Source organism: Falco naumanni, chromosome 2 (assembly GCF_017639655.2).
Source record: "Falco naumanni isolate bFalNau1 chromosome 2, bFalNau1.pat, whole genome shotgun sequence".
NCBI lineage: Eukaryota > Metazoa > Chordata > Aves > Falconiformes > Falconidae > Falco > Falco naumanni.
In genome coordinates, this window is record NC_054055.1 from 5,377,737 (window position 1) to 5,400,484 (window position 22,748).

The following is a 22,748-nucleotide window of genomic DNA, read 5'->3' on the forward strand; positions in this document are numbered from 1 at the left end:
CCTCTCTATAAGCATGGCAGACCAATAAAGCATCTCTTATCAACAGCTGGTATATAAACAAAACTTATCAATAATATTTACATGCATAAATATTAAGGGCATGTAAGTTTGAACGTCCTGCACTTAAAAGTTTCTGCCTAAATAAGGAAATGGTCACATCTAGAATGTATCAAACCTTGTTTTATCAAAGCAACACACTGGTAGTTTCTAACAAAGGAAAAACAGGTCAACGCTGTCTCTTAAGAGTATGTCAGCAGTACGTCGAACAATACCGCAGGCAGAATGCTCTCAATGTTTCCACACCTTTTCAGTTTTTCCTGGCTTTTGTGGCATTTCCCAATACTCTTCATTGTTTTTCTAAATTCATTACACCCCTTTGAAATGGGGACAATATTAGCATACCTCTCTACTAATTAGTTATATTCAAATTACTTTGTTCTTCAAGGTTCCTTTGAACTACTGGCTAGAATAAGCTTCAAGTTAGCTCTGGAGACTGTTAAATGAAGTAGAATTTATTACCACTTACTTGGTCTTAACAGGGATGTATGGGAGGGCTTCCTTATCACTTTCCCATCCTTTCAATGCCTACTGAAGGAAAATTTTCCAAACTACTCCCTCATAAACTTGTTCTATCTCTCTGCTGCTTACTACACATGTAGGAAGTGGCTCCAGTGAGGTACGTAAGCCCAGTAGTCAGAGCTGGGTTTTCTCAGCTTCCTGCAATGGCTTTTTGGTAGATTAAGGAATTTAACACAGTTCAGTAACCATAGTCCTTGGCAATACACAAAGTACACAACAGTTACATAAATTATTACATTATTCTTTTAAAACATCACCATAAAAACTTTACAATTGGTTAGGAGGTTAAATTTAATCTAAGGTCCTTCTGCAGGTTATTTTCTGACATATTCCCAGTCCTAAAAACATCATCTTGAGACTACACAAACCTCAGGGCAAATCCCCATCTCTATAAAGGTTACAGATCATACTTATTAAGGGGGAAAACCGCAACTGGATTTGGCAAGTGCCATTACCTGTATCGTTGCTATTACCTATATATATATATATACACACACATATACACACACAAGTGCTGTATTTCCAAGACAGATGTGATTATGGCTGTACAGACAATACCAAGACTACAATGTGTATTTTAATCCACAAAAATGAACAGATCCAGAGGGGATAACGGTAATGTATTAATTTTGGATATCTGCATATTTTTATTTTCTGAAGCAGTGCAAACTCTTAAACTGAAACCCATTTGCATACGAAGTGCCAACAATGGCATAGGCACAATTAAAATACCAATATGGAGTTATGTAAAATGGGATGTTATATTTTTACTGATGCATAACTACAGTTTCATCTTAGCCACGCCATTCTGAGCACGCAGATACAAATCACTGCAATACTTTCATATATTATTAACACATGCTACAACAACTCTGTATGGTTAGTCCCTATATGAGTACCAACCACACTGCAGTAATTAAATCATACCCAGACAACCGATATACAAATGAATTGTTACTGTGTAAATCTCTCTGCTCAATTTAGCCTGTTTGCAGGCTAGTAAATCTCCTCATTTATTTAGGGTCTTAATGCTCAAAGAAAGTATTTTACTACCAAGTATGAAGGTGTAAACTTTTATGTGCAGAAGACATCATCTATTTTCAGAGTTTGGTTTGGGTTTTGGTTTGCTTTTGGGTTTTTTTGGGGTGGTGATTTGTTTTTTTGTTTTGTTTTGTTGGTGTGTTTTTTTTTTTTACACAAGTCTAGGCAGATTGCAAGTTAAGCTGGAATCTTATGCAGATTGCAAGTTAAGCTGGAATCTTATGCAACTAAACTCTGGGAACGCACACTGATGTTGGCCACAGCACAGCCCAAGGCTCACTATAATTCATACCAGGGATTGCTGACACAACGGCTCGTTACAACCATATTCCAGCACTGCAGAATAATACAACATGCATATTGTACCTTGATCAAGTATTTTTCCCATCTGTCTGCTGTGACAGACTTCCCAATCTTTCTCATCAGTTTCAAGTGAAGCTCCACCAATTCTTTTGGAACTGCAGTGTTGAGAGAAAGGAAAAAAAAAAGTTATGAAGTCTGGTGCAAATATACTTCAATACTAAACACTGATAACACTGAAACACTTCGACAAATTGAGAAATTGTAATAAAACATAGTAACTTAATGTCTGTTGAACAGCAGCCCCACAACTGAGAGATAGAGGAAGGTTCATTTAACCACATGGGTCTTTTTGTTTAGATCTGTGTTTACAATAATCATTGCCCTTCCTTAAACTCAAGTAAACAGACCTTGGTGATACATATTTAAAAATTTTGGCAGCATTAAAACAACTGGACAGGAACTTGGCCAGTCAAAGACCTACAAAAATACTACTGCAAGCAGCACACCTGCAGCTGCCTCCAGAAACCCCAAAGTCATCTTCTGCACCACGCCTGGAATATCGCTGAATCCAAACTATTTTTGGCTGGGTGAATGGTACAGGAGAAATGTTCCAGAAACTTTGTCCTCACAGATGTAGCTTCGCTCTATACTTACTCTCTTTTGTACTGGACCTGAATACACAGGGCTTGAGGGTCAGAGGCCAGTACTTCTGCCGAGTACAGCTGCACCACTGTCATCATGGAATCAGTCTTCTTTTCAAAACTGAATTTTACTTACCTCTTTAGCCTACGCTCTTCAGACAACTTCAATATCTTGGCTTAGCTCACAGCTGTGATTTATAAATCAATCTGGCACCACCAAGTGGCAGCTTGCAGAACATCAATTTTATAAACTAGCGAGTAGTATAACTTCTTAAAACATCTGATAATTATTAATGCAACTCTACAGGCCCAGTGATGTGAGCTTTCTCATTTGTAATTTGTGGAGGAAAAAAATAAAGAACTTTTCAAGTATTTTTACTTTTCTTCTCTTTGTGTACGATTTTGTTTTCTGAAAGTATTTTCATTACTCTACACGCACACACTTTAAAAGTTCTAAGCACATTTTTTTAATTTATGCAAAATAATTTATGATTATGGTTTTTCTGCTGGTCCAGTAGCATTACTTGACACAAGATACACAGCTGGGGCACCAAACAAGCTTGTTCTCAACTCGACATGAGCGGGATGCTATTTCTTTTACTGATCTATACAACCTTTGAGTATCTGTGTGAACCTTTTCAGTATTTAACTCACCTAACTGCTGTTTGTCTTTCAGTCAAACACCTCTACTTTCAGGTGAGCATATTGATTTGGGAAAATACCAGTTTGATGAAAATGCTTGTGTCATTTCAGAAGTAAATCATCGCTGCTGGTTTGCAGCAGGAAATTTAATAAACAGATTCCTTCAATAAATACAAAATGTACCAGCCTGGGTACTCCAAAAGAGACCTCCTTTCAAAGTAGGTAATTCATAAGCAACTCTAAACCAGCTCCGATCTTTTCTCTTTTATACCACTTATATTATTTCCATTACCATTACATATTGAAGAAACCTAGCATATCTCTCCTCCTTGGTTTTCCAGAAAATGGATGCATTTCATAGTTTTGAACTACCACATATTTTAAAAGGAACAAGATCAAAGGTCTTAACCCTGATAGATGCTGAGCACTTGGCACCAACAAAATTAAGCACAAAGCACTTTATACACATGAGCAATTCTATCAAAGTCAACTCATACAATTAAACCTCAGCTGGTGTTTGTGTGACATGGAACCGAGCCAAAGTATTCAAAAATCTTGCTGGATCAAAGCTTTTGTTCTGCATCTTTTTTTTGTTTGTTTTTAAATCAGATCTCTTTTTAATGGGTACATACTGATTGAATCCCAGTTTAAAGAAGCATGGGTGATTTGTTTCGAATAATCAAATCCCCAGTCACCAAAAAGACCTTTGCTAGAGTGTTAAGTCTTAGAAAAATGTTAAAAATTAAAAAAACTGGCAAGTAATTTTGCACGACCTTGGTCAGCACTTATGTTAGCACCTACAGAAACCTCACGCCTTTTCCGATTCCAGCATTTCAGCTCTTGCACTTCTAGGATCTTAATGACGTATCAATGTGGTTATTCTCACACACTTCACAGAACGTTTCAAATCCATTCTCTATTTATTACCCCTTCAAGATGTTTATCATGTATGATAACAATAGGAATGACCAGATCTTTAAGCTGGCTTTTTGCCAGTTCCCTAGTAAGCGCTTGGAGGAATCACACACTATCCTCCTTGTTCTAAAGAATGAGGTGGGAGTTTTGGAGAAGAACACTGATGTCTAGTTTGCAGGCAGAAACTACAGAGCGTGTGAAGTGCAGCCTGACCAGCCAGGATGCCTCAACTACAGCAGGAGCAGAAGCCTATACGACTGAGAAACAAACTCTGCACTGAAACCAAAGCAGCTGTAAATAATACATGGATCACATGCAGCAGCGTACACCTGACTTGCCCAGAAACATCAGCTCAGGGAGGGGTGGTAGGGAGGCTAGAGTGTGGTGGAAAACCTCTTCTTTCCCAGAACACTTGTCTGGCAAGAAGTGCACTAGTAAACAAGACTATAGTTGTCTCAGAAATGCATTGAACCTGTGTAACTTTAACTCACTTTTGTTCAGAACACAGACCGAATTCCTGACAAGCTTTTGTTGAAGTGGGACATCAATAAGGTTCATTTTTACAGCACTCTTCTACTCCTACTTGTAACATTCCACAGATAATGAACATGAGATGTAATTACTTTTGGGTTGTATTGTTTGGTTTTTTTAAAAATAACAACAGTAGACTCATCTTCTTTGTAAAATATCCCCTCCATTCAAATGGGGTCTGCATCATGCATTTCAGGTGTAATAATAACCTATTAATGTTTTGCATTTTTTAAAAATTCACCTAAGGGAATAATGAACAATACACACTATCTTTCTTGCACGACAGCCATTCTATGTAAGGTTTTGGCCAAAGAAGTGCGATGAACTTACAAAAACACCCCTAAATCTGAATGATATTCTCATATGAAACTTTGATCTCTCTGGAAGTAATACAGTAGCTCTCCAAAACCTTCATAGAACACATTCAAGTGGTGGAGAAAATGCCAGGGCTAATAAAAACTGTACAGCGCTATTTTAAAAGAAAAACTGTTTCTGAAAATCAAGTATAATTAAACTGTGGTGCCATCTGCTAGATATTCAAAAATATAGACCTTTCATAGGAAGAAGCCATGAGTCAGAAAGAATGAGTCACTGTATATACAATTATAAGGCTTCTGGTGGAGCTTAGCCAATTTATTAAGACCTGCACTTTCCTGGAGGGCAGGCTCTTGTCAGGGCCTCATACAATATTCCTTTGAACACCATTCTATCTACTGCAGCATTTCAGGGAACATCCCATACATCAGTCACACATTTCTAACAAATTCAGGAATGACAGAAAATTGAAACAGAAGAAAGTACGAACATGTGGAAACGCCATCATCCCGTTCGAAAAGCTGTAACTTCCAAACACCTGCACAGCCGCTGATTAAAGACCAAGTTGTGTGTACCCATTAACACCTTCCTATATAATGATAACTCATTTCACCTCTGCCTATTCTCCCTGCCCAAACAAATATGCTCACAGCTGAACACTCAGCTAAACAAAACCAAAATAAAGGAGGAAAACAGAAAATGCAGGTAACAGATCAAGCCCTGGGTCTGGAGGGAGTGCAGGGGGAACTTGTTGTTTGGAAAATGATTACAAATAAAAAAGCCTGAGTATCAGAACAGATCTGGAGCCCTGGACACAGAGGGGAAGATCAGAAGTGCAATGTACAGCAGAGTCCTTGGCACTGATGTGGATTGCCAAGCCTGTGCCTCCCTCTACTCCTCCAGAGATAAGGGTAATGTACCCTGAAGCCCTGGGACTTAAGAGGGAAGGGAATGAGGAGTAACAAGGCTGCTGATAGTTTTTGTACTCCTTGAACACAAACAGGTCTTCCCAGTTACACTAGTAAAACCTTTTTCCACCCTAGCTTGTTTTGGCAAGTGGAAGAAAAAAAGTGACTCATAAGACATACAGGGCAAAAATTTCCGTTAACAGTTTGCTCTTTTTTTATCTCTCTGCCTTGACCAAAATTACCTCTGCACACTATGACTGCACTGTTAAATAAAGCCACGCTAAGCATGTGGACAGCAGAGATCACCAGGACCATTAATGATCACCCACCTTCCCTTTTCTACTAAAGGAAGCTAGCTCACAACAATCTGTACAAAATTCATGTGTATCAGCTCCCAGCTCCCTGTGCAAAGCAGAGTTTAATGGCAAGCAAATACAAGATAGCTTCCACTACGTTCAGCTCCCCGCGCTGTCAATGCTGGAGGGAGCTGCGCTAGAGGCACATGCAAAAGCAAGAGCATCCACTTGGACACTGGTGAAGAGTTACTAGGTGGTCCATTTACTGCTGAGCCCACCACACACTAACTTAATTCCCATTGCAGACAAGCCCTTACACATATACTTGCTTAAAACCAGTTGGCTATAGCCCTTACAAAAGACGCAGGAGTACCTAACAGGCAAGCAATCACATTTCTAACACCTTTAATATTCTCCTTCATTTTTGTGTGCAAGTCTGAAGTCCTGTGAGCAGTCTGAGGTAGCAAACCTCCTTGTCTTCTAGATTAGTTTCAATGAAAGAGAAGTTCCTCATCTGTTTCATTAAATTCATTCATCCATTCATCACTAGCAAAACACTTGGGAAAAGAAAGGGAATAGTATCTCCTTCAGCACCAGCACTGGTTTATGATAACATAAATATTCTTCTCTAGGAACTATCTAACTTGCTTCTTACCTCAACTCTTAGTGCAAGGAAAATTGTAGAACCATGTAGTTGGGATGTATTACAAGAAGTTTATAGACCATAGTGAACAACAATGGCCTTGGTGCAAACTTGGCATGATAAATAAATAAAACTACAAGCCTCTAGTATGAACGAGGCAAGAAGTTACAGTGGATCTCTGACAAATAACTGTGATAATAAGGAGCCCCATATTCATGCAGCAAGCTTGGCATAAAAAACCCAAAACATTTGAAGCATTTGAAGCATTTATAGTGTATCCCGACATGAAAAAGCAGTAGTTCCTGTTTCAAAGAACAATCTGAAGATCTTATTCTCTAGCTGAGCCACTTAGTGAGTATTATTCTACCAAACTGTGTGCCCATAAAAAAAAAAAACAAAAACAAAAAACTAACAACAAAAAACCCAGAAGAGACACAGGAAGGGGAGGGGGTGGGGAACGTAACTGCTCTGCCTCCGGAGTGAATGAAAAGAGCAATCAAACATGCTGTAATTAAAACAAAGATCAAAACAGAAAGAACAAGTCACCAAGTAGCAGTTTTATATCCTGTTCCTAGAAAGATTTTGGCAGGCATTAAAAACAAACAAACCGCGCTCACATTTAAATGACATTGTTATCCTAGGAAAATACTTTGCAATCTGGATGCTCAGCAGCCAGATCATTTTCATACAAATATCTGAGCACCTTTATCTCTCCGATCTGCACAAATACGTATTAGAAGACCCTCTGCTTGCCTGGACTATTCAGAGCACATGCTACTCAAAACTTTTTCAGCAAATTGAAGATTTCTGTCTTGCTCATAAAGCCCCTCCAATCCATCCCCATGCAGGGACCCCAGCACACCACCTCTTTCACTGCCGCTTGCGAAGGAATTGTGCCCAACGTGGGCAGTGCTTTCAACTGGAACCAAAAAGCCTTTTCCACGCCCCAGTTCCTGTAGAAGTTGTGTCACCAACCTAACAGACCTTGCTATCAGTTGCAAACTGACTTCGCTGCATTAGTCCTCACCACAACTGGGATGTGACCTTAAAATTCAGCTCCGATTTTAGCTACGAGATTATTATCAAATATTTAGAATTTATCACCTATTTGTCAAAACTGAGCACCCTTTCCTGCTATTCTTTTTTTTATTCTACCCTCTTCCATGGCCCACAAATCAATCTGATTACACTCTCCAATGCCTACACAGCCACCAGTCACCTTCTCACTATACCTAAAACTGTGATTTAAAAAAAATCATACGCGTTGTCATCAGCATAATTCTTGAAGATGGAGTTAAAAACAAAATCCCTACACAGTTTTTCAGCAGCCCTTTAGCAGTTAGAAGATGGTTTAATCTTTCACAAGTCCCCTCTGCTTCATTCTCTGGCTATTAAGTTCCTAGCAACGTTCAGGGTTTTTCAAGCCGATATATTAAGCAACAGCAGAAAGGTTAACAAAAGCAAGACTGATGTTAGAATAAAGCATAAAGTTTAGGGAAAAAAAAAAGTATGCTGTACTGTGCAATAAAAATAATGGAGGTAGGAAAAAAGGAAAATTACTTTGAAAACAATGCAGGAAAAAATAGCACACGATCTATTTTAGAAACTGGAAATAGCCCAGAAACGAAAGACAGCAAATAAAAGCCCAGTTTACTGCCTAAAAAAATGTACTGAATAAAAAATGGGCTCCAGTCCACAAACTCTGGACACAGGAGCAGTGAGAGAAAAATCAGGCTACCTTAGCAATGTGCAAACAAGCACTGAAAAACAGGTATTGAAAACATTTGACTTTGTAACAGATTGACATAATTCACAGTTCAAGCACTTGCACTGACCACACCATGCATTTCAATCACCTAAAAATCAAGAGCACTTGACTTGCTGATCTTTAATTCATGCATATGCAATCACCTGACTGAAACTGCTGGGACCCCTGCCTACAAACAGAAGACACAACAGCACATGTATCTTTCATTCTGGCTAGTAAAAACCAGGAAATAAGATCTTCTAAAGTGACTCTGGGATTCTCTTGCATTATGAGCAGAAAATCCTCCTAATTTCCTTCCTTAGCACTTAACTGTGTCATTATAATTCTCAAATCAACAGTAGGTATAACAAAGGTGAAAAGTAATCACACCGATCACACTTCAGTAGTGGACTCTGGAGTGCTTCACAGCTCCTCCATGCAAGAACGCAGCTCCATGGCTTTCCAAAACACTAAGATAAATCAATCCACTCCAGGAAGAATTTAGTAGGTTTTTTTCCACTAGAAGATGACCTAGGCAGGGAAAACCTGCAGCCGATGGTACTTGGCATGCCCAGCTCCGGCACTGGGAGCATGCTGCAGAACACACCTACCCACGCCACAGAGATGTAAGAAGAGGTAAGGTGCCCTGTTCTGCCTGTTAGGCACCAAGGTGTCTTTACAGAAAGCACAAGCAGAGTTAGGAGTCCTAGTAAAAAACCAGGCGGGCTGATCAGACTGGATCCTTCAGCTCTACAACAGGAAATGCTAGAAGCACACCTTTGGCAACGCAACACCTCTCTGGAAAGGTCAGTACTGAAACCAGGATTTCAGTCCAGAACTCAGTCTGGACTGAGGCATCTGCAGGCCATTACAGTAATGGAAGTTCACACTTGCTGGTGTATTGGGGTTTGATAGTGGGGGGGCTACAGGGGTGGCTTCTGTGGGAAGCTGCCGGAACCTTCTCCCATGTCCGATGGAGCCAACCAGCTGGCTCCAAGATGGGCCGGTCCTTGGCCAGTGGCGGGTCTGTCAGTGAGAGGGGCAGCACCTCCAGGATCACTGATTTAAGAAGGAGGAAAAGTTAATGTCACTGTGCAACAGCAACAGCGGCGGGAGCGAGGGGGGCCGGGAGGGGCGAGCGGCAGCCCCGCAGCCCCCCGGGGCAGGGCAGGGCCGGGCCGGGCCGGAGGAGGCCGGGGGGGCTCCGGGCGCCGCAGCAGAGGCTCCCCGGCAGCCCGCGGGGAAGGGCAGGGCAGGGCAGGGCAGGGCAGCCCCCGGCGGGGCAGGCTGTGCCCCTCAGCCCACGGAGCCCGCGGGGGAGCAGCTCCCCGCCGCAGCCCGGGGCAGGGGGTGCCCGCAGGGGGCTGTGACCCGCGGGGGCCGCGCCGGAGCCGGCTCCGGGCAGGGCCCGTGGCCCCGCGGGGAGGAGCCCGGGCCGGGGCCGGGCTGCGGGCAGGGCCGGTGCCCCCGGGGGGGCTGGAGCCGGCCGGGCCTGAGGGGCTGCGCCCCGCGGGGGGCCCCGCGCTGGGGCCGGGCAGGGGGTGAGGGCCCTCCCCCGGCGGGGCAGCAGCGGCCGGGACAGCGGGGGCGGCACCGGCCGCAGCCCCGGGACAGCCCCGGCCCGGCTGCGGGCAGCGGCAGGGCGGCGGCGGCACCTGGGCCCGCCAGCGGAAGGGACAGAAGTTAAAGACGTCGAGATGGCGACGTTTACCTTTCGATCCAACACCAACACCAACAGCAACCCAAGAAGTGCTAAAATTGAACCCAGTGCCTTTGTTCGCTGTCAGAAGGTTCCAAATTACAGCTCCCACTCCTAGGAGGGTGGCCCAGTCACAAGGCAAGCAGCGAGGAACGCGATGGCAAGATTTGAGGGCCCAAAGAGAGAAGAAATGGAAGCGTGAGCCTGAGCTTTAGTCCCTGCTCCTATCTCCCAGAATTTTTTTGGTATTTTGCCATTAAAAACTAGGAAAGGGCAGCAGCATAGGAATAGGGTTCATCTAAGCAAATGCAGGCATTTACACCTGAGCTAGTTCCATATAATCCATTCATAACCCACGGCAAGAAAGACACTTTGGGAAGAGTCGGCTCATCCTAAAGTAAACACTTGAGCTCTGCTAAACTATTTGGTGAGATTAAGTCTGTTGTAGAGTGTCTGGCAAGTTCTTCCAGTGAGAACCAATGTACGTAAGGTCTTGGGGATACAGGAGCGTTACCATTACTGGGGGGTGCATGTCGCTCTTAAACTGTTCCTTACCTAAGCTCTCTGCTCCCCGTTAGACACAGATCTGCCATTGCAGATCTGACCTTCGATCGTAAGGTTTATCCACGCACAGACATTTCTGGGAGACAAAAATCAATCCTCTAAGCGTGGCAGCATGTAACTTCAAGTGAAAAAGCATATATCATGTTATGTTAAACTAAAGTATCCTCACTGCAGTGAAATAAGTGAAAAATCAAGATTAAATGTGAACATAGAGTTGCATACATCAGTAGTTAAGAAGGCTTCAGCTTCATTGCCATAACAAATGTAACAAGTTCCTTTTAATGTGTTCTGTTAGAGGATAAGTGGAATGTAAGTCCTGTTTTTACATGACAACAAGGACAAATTTAAATGCTTTTTAATTTCTTACTTTGTTTAGTTACTAGAAACACAACTCTGGTGTCAATTCTGCTAAATTTCTCAGGTACTGTCTGAGGGTTTTCTTCACCATTAAGAGAAGAAGGATGTTAATTATACTATAAACCCACTTTATTCCACACCTCTTACTTGCATAAAAAGGCAGTATTAAAAAATTCAGAGCAGGCTGAATAAAAATCACTTTTCTAAAACAAGTTTAATTACTAAGGTTAGAGGTTATCATTCCTCAGTCTTCAGTGGGGGGAAAAAACCCAAAACAAAGTTTATCCTTTTTAAGGTATTAGATGAGATCTGCTACAAAGATGTTTCTGCCCTTTTTTGGGTTCGACTTTAAAAATAGCGGGTTTTTTCCCTAGTCACTGGTGATCCAACCTGCGCTTCAAATAAGTCTCATCTATACTCGAGGATTCATAATTTCATCTTTCATTTCCACAAAAACTTTACTGAATATCAACAGGTGAATGTTTCTTGGTGGTTTCTCTGTAACTGTCAAATATTGCAGATACCTTTTTTTGAAAACCTAGTCTTGCAAAATTAGGTCTCCCAACAAAAATAATTCTTTTTCATTTATTGGACCCCAAAGCAGTACAAGAATGTAACCATGCTACAAAGATAAACATTTTATATTTTCCTAAACATACTGAGTGGTACTCAGTTTTTCTACACAAGTTAGTCACTGCTGTAAGCATTTGGTATTTTACAACAACAGCACTACGTGAGCATAAGATTTCTTTAAGGATTGGCATAAGCAACCTTCGAAGGTAAAGCCAACACGAGTCATTCTGCATTGTTTAAGAAACCCAGGAAACCAGCGAGAATAGAAATTTAAGAAACAAAACTGAGACAGTTGTGTGACAAAGTGCCAGTAGTACACAAAACCACGGTGTGGTTTTTGACCAACTTTCTTAAGCTTAGGTCTCAAATAAAGACTTCTTTAAATGTAAAGAAAAAGCAAACCACATGTGGCCTCTTGCAAGCTGGTAACTGAATCGCACACAAAGTGAGGATTCACGTAAGTTTCATTCCTTGAAACATCCAACTCTGAAGTATAAACTTCTGTAAGCAAAGTCATGTTTTGACCTGCTAACACTATTAAAATATCTACCCCTGTTAATCTAATTCTTTTAATTGCAAGAAACGGTTATAACTCTGGGGCTCTTGCAGCTTCACTGGGGTAGCCAAGACTGTTAGCTTTGGGATCACCCCTCACCTACGGTCTGGCTAGGCAGCCTCCAAGCCACAGGCTGCTTTGCCAGACCAGCAGTGCCATTACCTCTCCATAACTCAGGCACGGTTGCCGCCAGCCACCTTTTACACAACTTTTAATCTGAGCTAAAAAGACAGATGAAGGTAATAGCCTGAAGGGACGATGAGTTTCCAGCTACCATCTGCATACTGCCATCACTCAAACCCCAAGTTTGAGGTGCAAACTCTCCAACCTAAACAACCGTGGTAGATGTTATCAGGATGGGGGAAGAGCCTGGCAGCTCACTTGCAGCCAAGAAGGAAAGTGCCACAATAGAACATGCACCTACGTCTTTCCACTGAACCGGCTTCCCAAAAACACAACGGTATCTGAAAAACCTAACAGTTGTGACATCAGAAGATCCTTCCCTTCCTGTACAGCACAAAACAGGTAAAAAGAATGGAAAGCAAACTTTGGCAGTAGAAACGTGCCTATGCATAGCATTTGGAAAAGAAAACGATGAGCCACTGTGCATACAACCCAGCACTCAACCTGACAGTGACCACCATCTGCTGTTTCAGAACATGGGTAACGAAAACCCACAGCGCACCCAGAAAATCACCTGCCCCTAGGTTATCTCTAAACACTTTTTAGTCAAGAGCCTGGCTTAACTTAGAAGCAAGAAACTTCATGTTCTTAGCTATATTTTAAAATATTTTCATTACAAGTCAATATTCATTAGTGTCTAAATCTTTCTGAGCTTAAGCCTCAGTAATAATTTGCAGCAATCAACTGTAATTACAGAACACGTGAAAGGCCTTTAAGTTTGAATTAATTTTAAATTTCATTCAATGCACCATTTCTCTGGTTTTACAATATAAAAGGAATGCAAATCCCTAAGAGCCTTGCTTTGTACATTTTTCAAAATCTTCTCTGAGGTTCATAGTACCATTTTTAAAACTTTTTTTTTTCCCAAAAAAACTTTTGTACAGTCCTCCTTAGTCTACCGATATGCGCATTATCTATCAAGATGGAGCTGCCACAGCTGAGCACTGAAATCAAGATGAAGGCAAACAAGAAATTGGCAAAAGGAGAGGTAGATATACATACCCAAAATAAAACAACCAAGTTGTTTTTACATTTGATTCTCAGCCCACTCTTGGTGCTATCTGGTATTTTGTTGATTTTAAAACTCCAGTTCCATGTTAACAGGGGTGCTTTCCTCTGACCTATCACAACACTACCCAGAATATTTTGTTGAGCTAACAGGTAATCTTAAATATTCTGGGTTGTGTTCATCACAAACATTTTCCCTCTTAAGGCATACTTGCAACTCTGTTTCATTTGCAGTTTTGTTGCCCGTTCGCAATACTATTTTTTCACCAGCAGTATCTCCCCTTAGGCTGGATTAGCCATCTTTCACCTTAAACCTTTTTAAAACAAATCATGTCCTTCTGGTTTTCTTGGCAAGTAAGATTAACTACCCATACCATAAAAAAAAAAAAAGGAATATATAAAAAAAGGAATTCTACTGTATTTATACCACAGTGACAAAAAACCCCAAACCAAACCAAAACAACTTTTTCCAACCAGCTTCCTGTTGGTTAATTAGTTTAAGGTTTATGATGATGCTTTCCCTCTCAAACAATGATCATTTTGGATGCTGACTCACGTTTAGTGGTTGACCTAGCTGGAATGGTTGTACGATGCATTCCTTGATGTTCTTCTAACGCTCTGCCAGGGAAGGTTATATAGGGATGAACAGAAAGCAAATCCACTCCTCCGCTAGTCCTAACTTAAAATTGACAGCACGAACACAGACCACTGGCAACATCAGCTTGCATTAACATATTGGGCTGTAGACTGCAATGGTTAAAAACATAGTCCATGGCTCACCTGATTCCTCCTGCCACAAAGAATAACGTCAAAGAAAGGGCTGGGCATGAGAGTTACTATTTTGATCATATCAGGTAAGGTTTCTGTGGAACACAAGGCAACCACTTTAATCAGTGACCTCCTTGAACGACTTTGTTATCTATACATACGTACCTGTCAAGCATGATCTATCTATCTATGTTTCAAAAAAATCTACCCATGCTTTCAAAAAGAAAACAGCAGAATACTTTTCTTTGGAGAATAACTAATACAAATGTTAGAACTATGAAATTACAATTTCATAAAGTTTATCAAAACCAGATGTAAAAGCTCCTTGCTTTTGATTCCCTAAATCTTTGTTGGACTCTTTAAAATGCACTGTTTTCCACTTTGTACTCTGAGTTTCTATATTTTTACCAGCTGTATTTCTAAGCTTTTACAGAAAGCCAAGTAAGTATATAATCCTGGCAACTCAGCATGCTTTCACATTATCAGCCTGTTCCAGTACATCATTTCCTAACACATCAGTTTTATCATCTTTCATCTTTATTGCCAGAAAGGCAGCGTAACTAGAATAAAGATAGCATGAATTAGCCTAATAATGACACCTTACACAAAGAAGTTCTCAGCAATGTACTTATTTTAATCATCGCATTGTAGCTGATGATTTTAGACACCTACGTTTTATGTAAACCTCTTCTCCATCCACATGCTCTCCAAATCCACCCTGGACTTTTTAGCTTTCTTCTTTCTACTGCAAGCTATGAGTATGTTCTCTTCCTTGACTTCATCAGGGTTAGATTTCCACGTTTCAAACAATTTCTACTTTGCACAAAAACTTGGGACATTTAGCCCTTACACTTATCTTTACCATCCCACTCCCGTCTGTCAGACAAACGTGCATTCAGATACCTTCATGAGCTTTGCAAGCATGCTCCATCTAGGATGTAGCGTTTTTATTCCTTGACTTATGACTAGTCCTTCTGGTCTCCCTTCTTATAAAGATGAGGTCTTCCAAAAGCTCCTCTGTTACTGTATCAGGTTTTCTTACCTGCTGCTAACCTTTCTTAACCTTCATACAGATAGCTAACGTGTTATTTAGGAAGTCAGCTAATACTGTCTGGCTACAGAATTTGTCTAAGCTTAAACATTTCAAAGGATTGTTTTCCCACTTAATAGAAGCTCTCCACCTTGGATGCTTTCTTGCAATGTATTGTTGGTAACTACAAGAACGCCACACTACAGGCTCTGTGATCAGACTAAAATTTCCACACTTCTATCACCCACTAATTAATACAGCTTCTGTGAACCACTGTATTTTGCTCTCAGGAGGAAACTACTATAATCCTGATAGTCATTAATACTAAAAGACAATGAACATGCCCTGGCACTTGTGCTACTAGATAGCTGTAGATGAGCTGGAAAATAGCCAGGGCAGTACCAGGGGGACACTCAGTGGAGTAGGAAATCAAGTGATTACTTGCACACAAACTTAAACAACCAACTTCATTCAGCATGCTACCAGTTCAGGACTTTGGCAACCAGAACTGATAGAATAGAATAGAAAAATGGTATAGCCTAAGGCAACCGAAAAAGTCAGAGCTCTATGCTGAGAACCACAGTTTTCTTGAAAAAGATTTTCAAGGCTGGAACTGGCGAGGTATAACTTGCTTGCTATCCATTCTTCAAGTATCAATCAAGCCTGCAAGTTCAAGGGTAAGCAGAGCTTTTCTCCAAGGTACTACAATATCTAAACGATCATAATGGAAAGAAACCAAATAGTAAAGCACAGCTGCAGAAACACAGAAGTCTTTAGAAATAGGCCCTCCCTCACTTTGAGAAATTGTTTGTTTTCCCCAGACCATTACAGACATCAACAAGGTCACAATTTCTGCTGTAGTTCTGAGAAATTCTCTGCTGCGCAAGCTTTAAGAGCTTTGTTTTGCTCTTGGGGAAGAGAAATAACTGGATCGGGCCGATAGCAAACTGCATATATGAGAGACTGACAAATGCTAAAGCTATTAAGAAATACTTGTTAATGTTAAAATGGTTTGTTGAGGTTTGTAGAACAACTGAAGCAAAGGAGGGTTCATTCATTTGGGGAGAAGTGGGGAGAGGAGAAAGGGTAATGAAATAGGGTGGAAAGATCATCTTAGTGTTACAACCAGCGACAGACCTTGCTATTCCACAACTGGCATAACCCATGCTCTCTTTGGCTGCAAGGTTGGAGGAAAAAAACCCAAACAAAACCCCAACTAACACACCTTCATATGAGTTTTATTATTTCTCAATGGTTTTAACATTTGGAACTAACCAGATGACTTTATTGAACTCCACAGCCAAAGCCACCAACGCATTATTCTGCCCCTGCACTAGTGTCCAAGTAGGGAGTGATGAAGAGAGCCTGCAGTGCAAGGGGAGGGTGCTCCACACCGCTGCAGCCCGGGCAGGCAGCCTAGCTGCTTCTGCACCGCAGGACGGGTGATCTCTGCAGCACACAGACCAGTCTGTCTGCATCAGAAGATACTCTTGGAAGGCAACTTCAACTCTCTCGCCAGTCATACATCTGCATTTCCTCCCAGAGGAGCACAACAGAGATTGTTTTGTGAGAATCAGAAGACATTTGTCCCAACTATGGCAGATACACATGAAATTCTGGATACCTCAATGAACTCCAGCTGCCATAAACCTGGAGGAGCGCAGCTGTACCACTAAGAAGTGCTGTACGGCCCAGATAGATCTTGATGTTAAAATGGACACTTTCAAAGAACTGCAAGACAGCTGCCTTTGAGGCAGCAGTGAGCACATACCCACAATGTTCTTCAGCAGGATATTTATTCATCATCTTCCCATCACCTGCCCCTTCTTGCCAGTTCAGTCCATCAGTAAGCAGCTCCTGCCCTCTTCCTCACCCCACACAAAGTCTTTCTGTCATTGTCTTCTGCCTCCAGTAGGATAATATTACCAAGTCACTAAGTAGATTCTCTTCCCTCCTCCCAAATCTATCAGGTTTCTGCCTGAAGCATGCAGTTTATCAGATACTAAAGAGCACAGAAAACATCACAAACAGTTATTCTGTTTCTTCCTATCTTCCTATCAACAATACTATGAGTTTTCCCTAAGTTCTCGTGACCTTCTCAGTTTAGTACAGGTCATAAACAAGCTAATCTAAATGTCAGCTTTGGCATGGACTCGAACATGTGTGTACCAGGCAATGGGCACTAATAATTGCAAACACATAGCTGCTACCTGCTCTCAGACTAGCTTGAAGTAATCACAAGCAAGAGAAAAAAAAGCTGCTTTCATTGTAGGTGTAGAAAACTCAGGAAGCCCCTGAGCTACAAACATGGATGCAGGGAGAGTACTCTGATAAGCTCTTACAGCTTCTGCAGACCTCTCAAGTTGGCCAAAGACAAGGCACAGCGCTGACAAAAAATAACTACCAGCTTACATGCCATGATAGCGTCACACAGAACTCAATTTGATATTTATAATGTTCTCCAACACAAATGTACCACAATACAGCCCATGGAGCTGCTTTCAGTAAATGTCATCTTGTGCTGGCCAGAATAATTTCCATCAGCATTCCCACTCCTTATACACTTGTCCTGAAATAAGCCTTAGGACTGTGACTTGGGAGTAATATCAAAATTTTTCCCTCCAGTTCTGTACCATCCAAATCGGGCTGGAATTCAACAAAGCTGCCTACCAAAAGCATACCAGCCTTCCTCAATGGAGGCACGTGGTCCCACAGAACCTGCATAATCCCTGGGAGGGCTGAGCTTTGGCTGGGGTCTTCCGATGTCCTGCCACGGCTCATCTGTGCCTGGAGAGCAGCATCCCGATTTCCTTTTTTCTATTCCACATGGCATTCTGTCATCTCTTTCAGACAGGCAGTGCTACTGGAAAGAGAACAAACTGCTTGTCTCCCCAGAACTACAGTGTTTTCCTGTCTTCTATATAGGATTGTAAGATGATGTGGAGTCTAGCTCAAACCAGAATTGCCGACCGAAACACAAGAGCACACTCAGGTGAGCTGACATGCCAGCTCAATGTGCATAAAGATATGAAGTCTGGCCACAGAAGAACTAAGAAAATAGGAAAGTTAAAGAAGATATGCATCCATGTTCTATTACAAGCTAACTAATTCCAAGGTAAACTTAATTCACTTAAAACAAGTAACTGAAAAGTACATGTGGGTAAGGCATGCTGACCTTAAAGTCATATTAATCTGAAGTGTAGGCAAGAAGAGTTTATTCTGCATTAGACACTTATTTGCCATGAAGTCAGTAAAAGAATGACTACCCCAGCTACTTACTTTCTCAGAATTTAACCCTGTTAAGCTGTTTGAGAATTTCACCTCCAAGCCACTGGAGGCTACTTTCAACAAATTAGTTACATTTGATGGCTAGAAACCTTAGAGCTGTAGCACTTCCATCATGCTCAAAACTGAAACAAGCACAGAAGTAATACACTATGTTCTAGAGTTTACTAGACATGCTTTTATTTTCCAATAGTTTGTTGCTAAGTTAAGAATACTGCATTTTACTAACAGGTGGTAGATTAATGGCTTTGACATAAATGTTTTGGTTCAGTCCTCGAGTGCGGCAGGAATGCAACGATTACTTATATTCCACGTATACACACCAAGTTCAGCCTGCATTCACATGATAACTACTTGACTGATTCAGAACAGCAGTTAAATTTCTTACTCATAAAGGAAAAAGTGTGAAAAGATAAGAACACTCAGACCTGCAGCGCAGATTTAAAGCGTTACCTCTGACTAGCTGATAAAGCTTTATGGCAGAAGCAAGCTTGTAATAGTGATATAGCCACACAGTATGTTTAATGAAGATTCAGCAATACGTAGTGTGTGAATAAACTCAACCACCCAGCATTACAGGTGCTACCAACATTAGATGTCAGAACTTGCTCATTTACATAAGAGGACTCCACATGAATTAATCTTTCTGCACTGAACTAGTTAATAAATCTCAAGTACAGTATCAATGATTAAAATTTAAGCAAAATAGCATGACAGTCAGTACTTCCATAACACACTTATTGCCTACTTTTAATACTAACCAATCTACTGCAGATATTACATATTTCTGCAATGTATCATGACTTAAGAGTCACATCAAACCCCATAACTTCTGATCAATAGTACACAAACATGCTTGATATCAAACATCAAATACAAGAAAAATCAATGACATTACCAGAACACTCTGCTTCACTGCCCTTTTCATTAGGATCATACCTAATCTTGAGCTTGAAAGTCTGTCAAACTCCTTGTCATTAGATAGGGTTGGCTTTGGCTTCCTATATGAAACAGCTACAAAGCTTCAGGTAAGTTTCTCCCATATTCAACAGCAGTTTAAGTCAATATTAATTGTTCACTTCTTCAGAAAATGGCAAGGACCCTTAAGCTTACCACTGTAAAGCTTTCTAGAAGTATTGGAATGACAATAAAATGCCTGACATAACCCACCAAAACAAATTACTTCAGCATCCAAATTCATTTGAAAAGAGAAAAGACGTTAGGTGTCTAGAAGCTTTAGAAAAATTACAGCAGCTTGTAAAACATAAATTACTGCTTTGAAGCATGGTAGCTCCAAAGACTATATATATATATATATATATTTCAGTTCTACAACGTAGTATCGGGTATTCCCTATTGAAAAACATTAAAGAAACCATAAATGGCTTGCACAGATTTTCCACAAGCACCTGCCGTTAAACCTCAGTTCTCATTATAAAGACAGAAAAGGGGAAGGGGAGAAAAGATTTACAAAAATGGACCTGCTACCAGGCATCTGCATCTCATCATGTCTTTTCTTACACCACTTAAACCCGAGCCAACACGTGAAGAGTGTTTTTATTATCAAGCTCCAACCAAACACAAGACATTGATGCCATAATTAAGCAACAAACTTCTAGGCTGGGTCAATCTGTCAGGGTAATTGTCAAGAGTCGAAGGAGACGAAGAAGTCTGAGCTCCAGTGAGAATACAGGATTGCCTCAGACTGGAAATCCACACACCAAAACACACTTGCTGTTTTCAAGAACACCTTCAGCACGATCATTACTGGCAAGATTTTCATACAAGTTTGCTATTTTACTGAAAGAATATTCAAAGCATGCATATTTGTTACCATTTCAATCAAGGATAAATCAAACCCCATACTGCTATGAAAAAAACTGCAAAAATTGATGAGCTAACACAGCCACACACACTTTGGAAGATGCCATTCACCCCCAGGAGAGGTTCCCCCATTCACAGGCTAGGGAACCTGGCAAACCAGTGAGTGTTTTGCGTAGTCATGTGTAAAATTAGATCTCTGTTGTGCAAGCTAACATTCTACTAATATTTTCATTCACAAGAGACCAAGTGCTTAATTAACATTTATACCAATTCTCAAGCTACAAAGGAGGTGGTGATTTGATACCATGGTTCCTTAAAAACAGCCCTAAATACAGATATAGTTCTTGCTCTCCTCTATCACACATATTTAGTATTTAAATTTGCAACTGCTCCTCTGTTGCAAGTAAAAACTTAGTAAAAAAAAAATAATAAAGACAGCATATGTTTGTTAGAACAAGGAGAACAAGTACTGGCTTCCTGTGATGATTTGTTTCAGTTTGCAGTTTTGCCTTCAGAAGCAAGCAGAGGCAAAAGAGATACTATAGTGCAGCACACTGTAGTATGATCTGTATTGTTACCTTAGTTATGCATCTCAAAGTACAGTAATACCGGAGTACTGACATCTCCCAGCCCTCAAAAGTTCCAGTTAAATCATATATTGGGTTGCTGTGCTAGTTTTGACTGGGGTGGAGTAAATTTTCTTCACGATAGCTGGTATGGGGCTCCGTTTGGATTTGTGCTGAAAACAGCATTGGTAATTCAGGAATATTTTAGTTATCGCTGAGCAGTGCTCACACAGAACCAAAGCCTTTGCTGCTCCTCACCCGACCCTGCCAGTGAGTAGGCTGGGGGGCATGAGAACTTGGGAGGGCACGCAGGACACAGCTGGCACAGCTGACCCCCACTGACCAGATGTTCCATACCATAGGGCTTCATGCTCAGCATACAAAGGTGGGGGAAAAAGGAAAGGGGGGGGGGGGGGGGGATGTTTGGGGTGATGACATTTGTCTTCCCAAGTAACTATTATGCATGATGGAGCCCGGCTGCCCTGGGGATGGCTGAGCACCTGCCTGCCCATGGGAAGCAGTGAATGAGTCCTTTGGTTTGCTTTGCTTGCGCACATGGCTTTTGCTTCACTTATTAAACTGTCTTTATCTCAACCCACAGGTTTTCTCACTTTCACTTTTTTGATTCCCTCCCCCATCCCGCTGTGAGGGGGGCGAGCGAGCAGCTGTGTGGGGTTTAGCTGCCAGCTGGGGTTAAAACACCACATTTGTTTTTTAATAAATCCTACAAGAAACAATTTACTTTTTGAGACATATCAACTAGCAAATTTTGTGAGTTAACACTGTCACCATCTTGATTAGACACTTGACTTCATTCTTTTCAAAGAAGTTCAAGATTGTCATAATTGCAACTCAAGTCACAACATTGTATGTAAAACAAAAATAAGCATTCTTAAAGATAATTATTCTTCATAAAATAAAATCTTCACTACGTAACTATAGATCTCATTACTTTATTTGAATAGCTGCAACTTTCAAAAGAGCCACCGGCCAGAAAAGTTAAGCTATTTTATTATAAAGCCTTCATAAGAAGCTGATTATTTCCACAGCTACCTGTTTATCCCACCACTCAATAGTGACAGGTGAAATCAACAGCACACACTCTTATTTTCCTATTCAAGCATGATTTACATTACCCACCAAATCCCAAAGAACATATTTAAATTGGTTTGCACACTTTAAGACAAGACCATACCTGTGTACAGACAGTTAAAACATCTAACCCACTACTAATACAGGTTAACTTGATATCTAAACTAGTCAAGACTACTATGGAAAACTAGTGACTACTGCTGTCATTACTATTTCTCTTGAAGTTCTCAAGTAAGAGAGGTGACAGGGCAAAGTTCAAGTGTTGTCTGAGCCTTAACAAAAATCTAAAATCCCTCTAAGAAATATTTGATAGCTTCCTAGCTGTCAACATCTGCTCAGCATCCTTTCCTGTAAGGGAAGGTTATACTTTGTTTCCTTAATAATGAACAAGCTCTTTGTTCTAATTATTAACAGGAAAGAAAATATGGCTGTTATACAACTACTGAACAACATTCAAACTTGAGCTTCTAGTTCTCCTTGAGGCTCCTCATATAAAGAAAATAACTTCTACTGGCATCTTCCTAGATTAACCTTTCAGACAAGACAATACAGGCCATGTTTAAAAAAAATAATAATCAAAACCATTTGAAACTGCTGAGCATCAAAACGGTGTTAGAAGTAATCAACAAAACCCCCAAACTACCAATTCCCTTCCTTGACCGCAAAACGAATATGGAGAAGA

The 22,748-nt window shown here is 40.9% G+C and overlaps 1 protein-coding gene across 2 annotated transcripts in view; it reads right to left on the reverse strand.

Moving 5' to 3' along the window:
• Positions 1-22,748, reverse strand: part of RSF1 (remodeling and spacing factor 1) — a 60,811-nt gene that overhangs the window by 35,048 nt on the left and 3,015 nt on the right. For both annotated transcript variants that reach the window (XM_040583085.1, XM_040583086.1), the window contains exon 2: positions 1,987-2,078. In XM_040583085.1, coding sequence (XP_040439019.1) covers positions 1,987-2,078 — 92 coding nt within the window. The remainder of the gene's footprint in view (positions 1-1,986; positions 2,079-22,748) is intronic.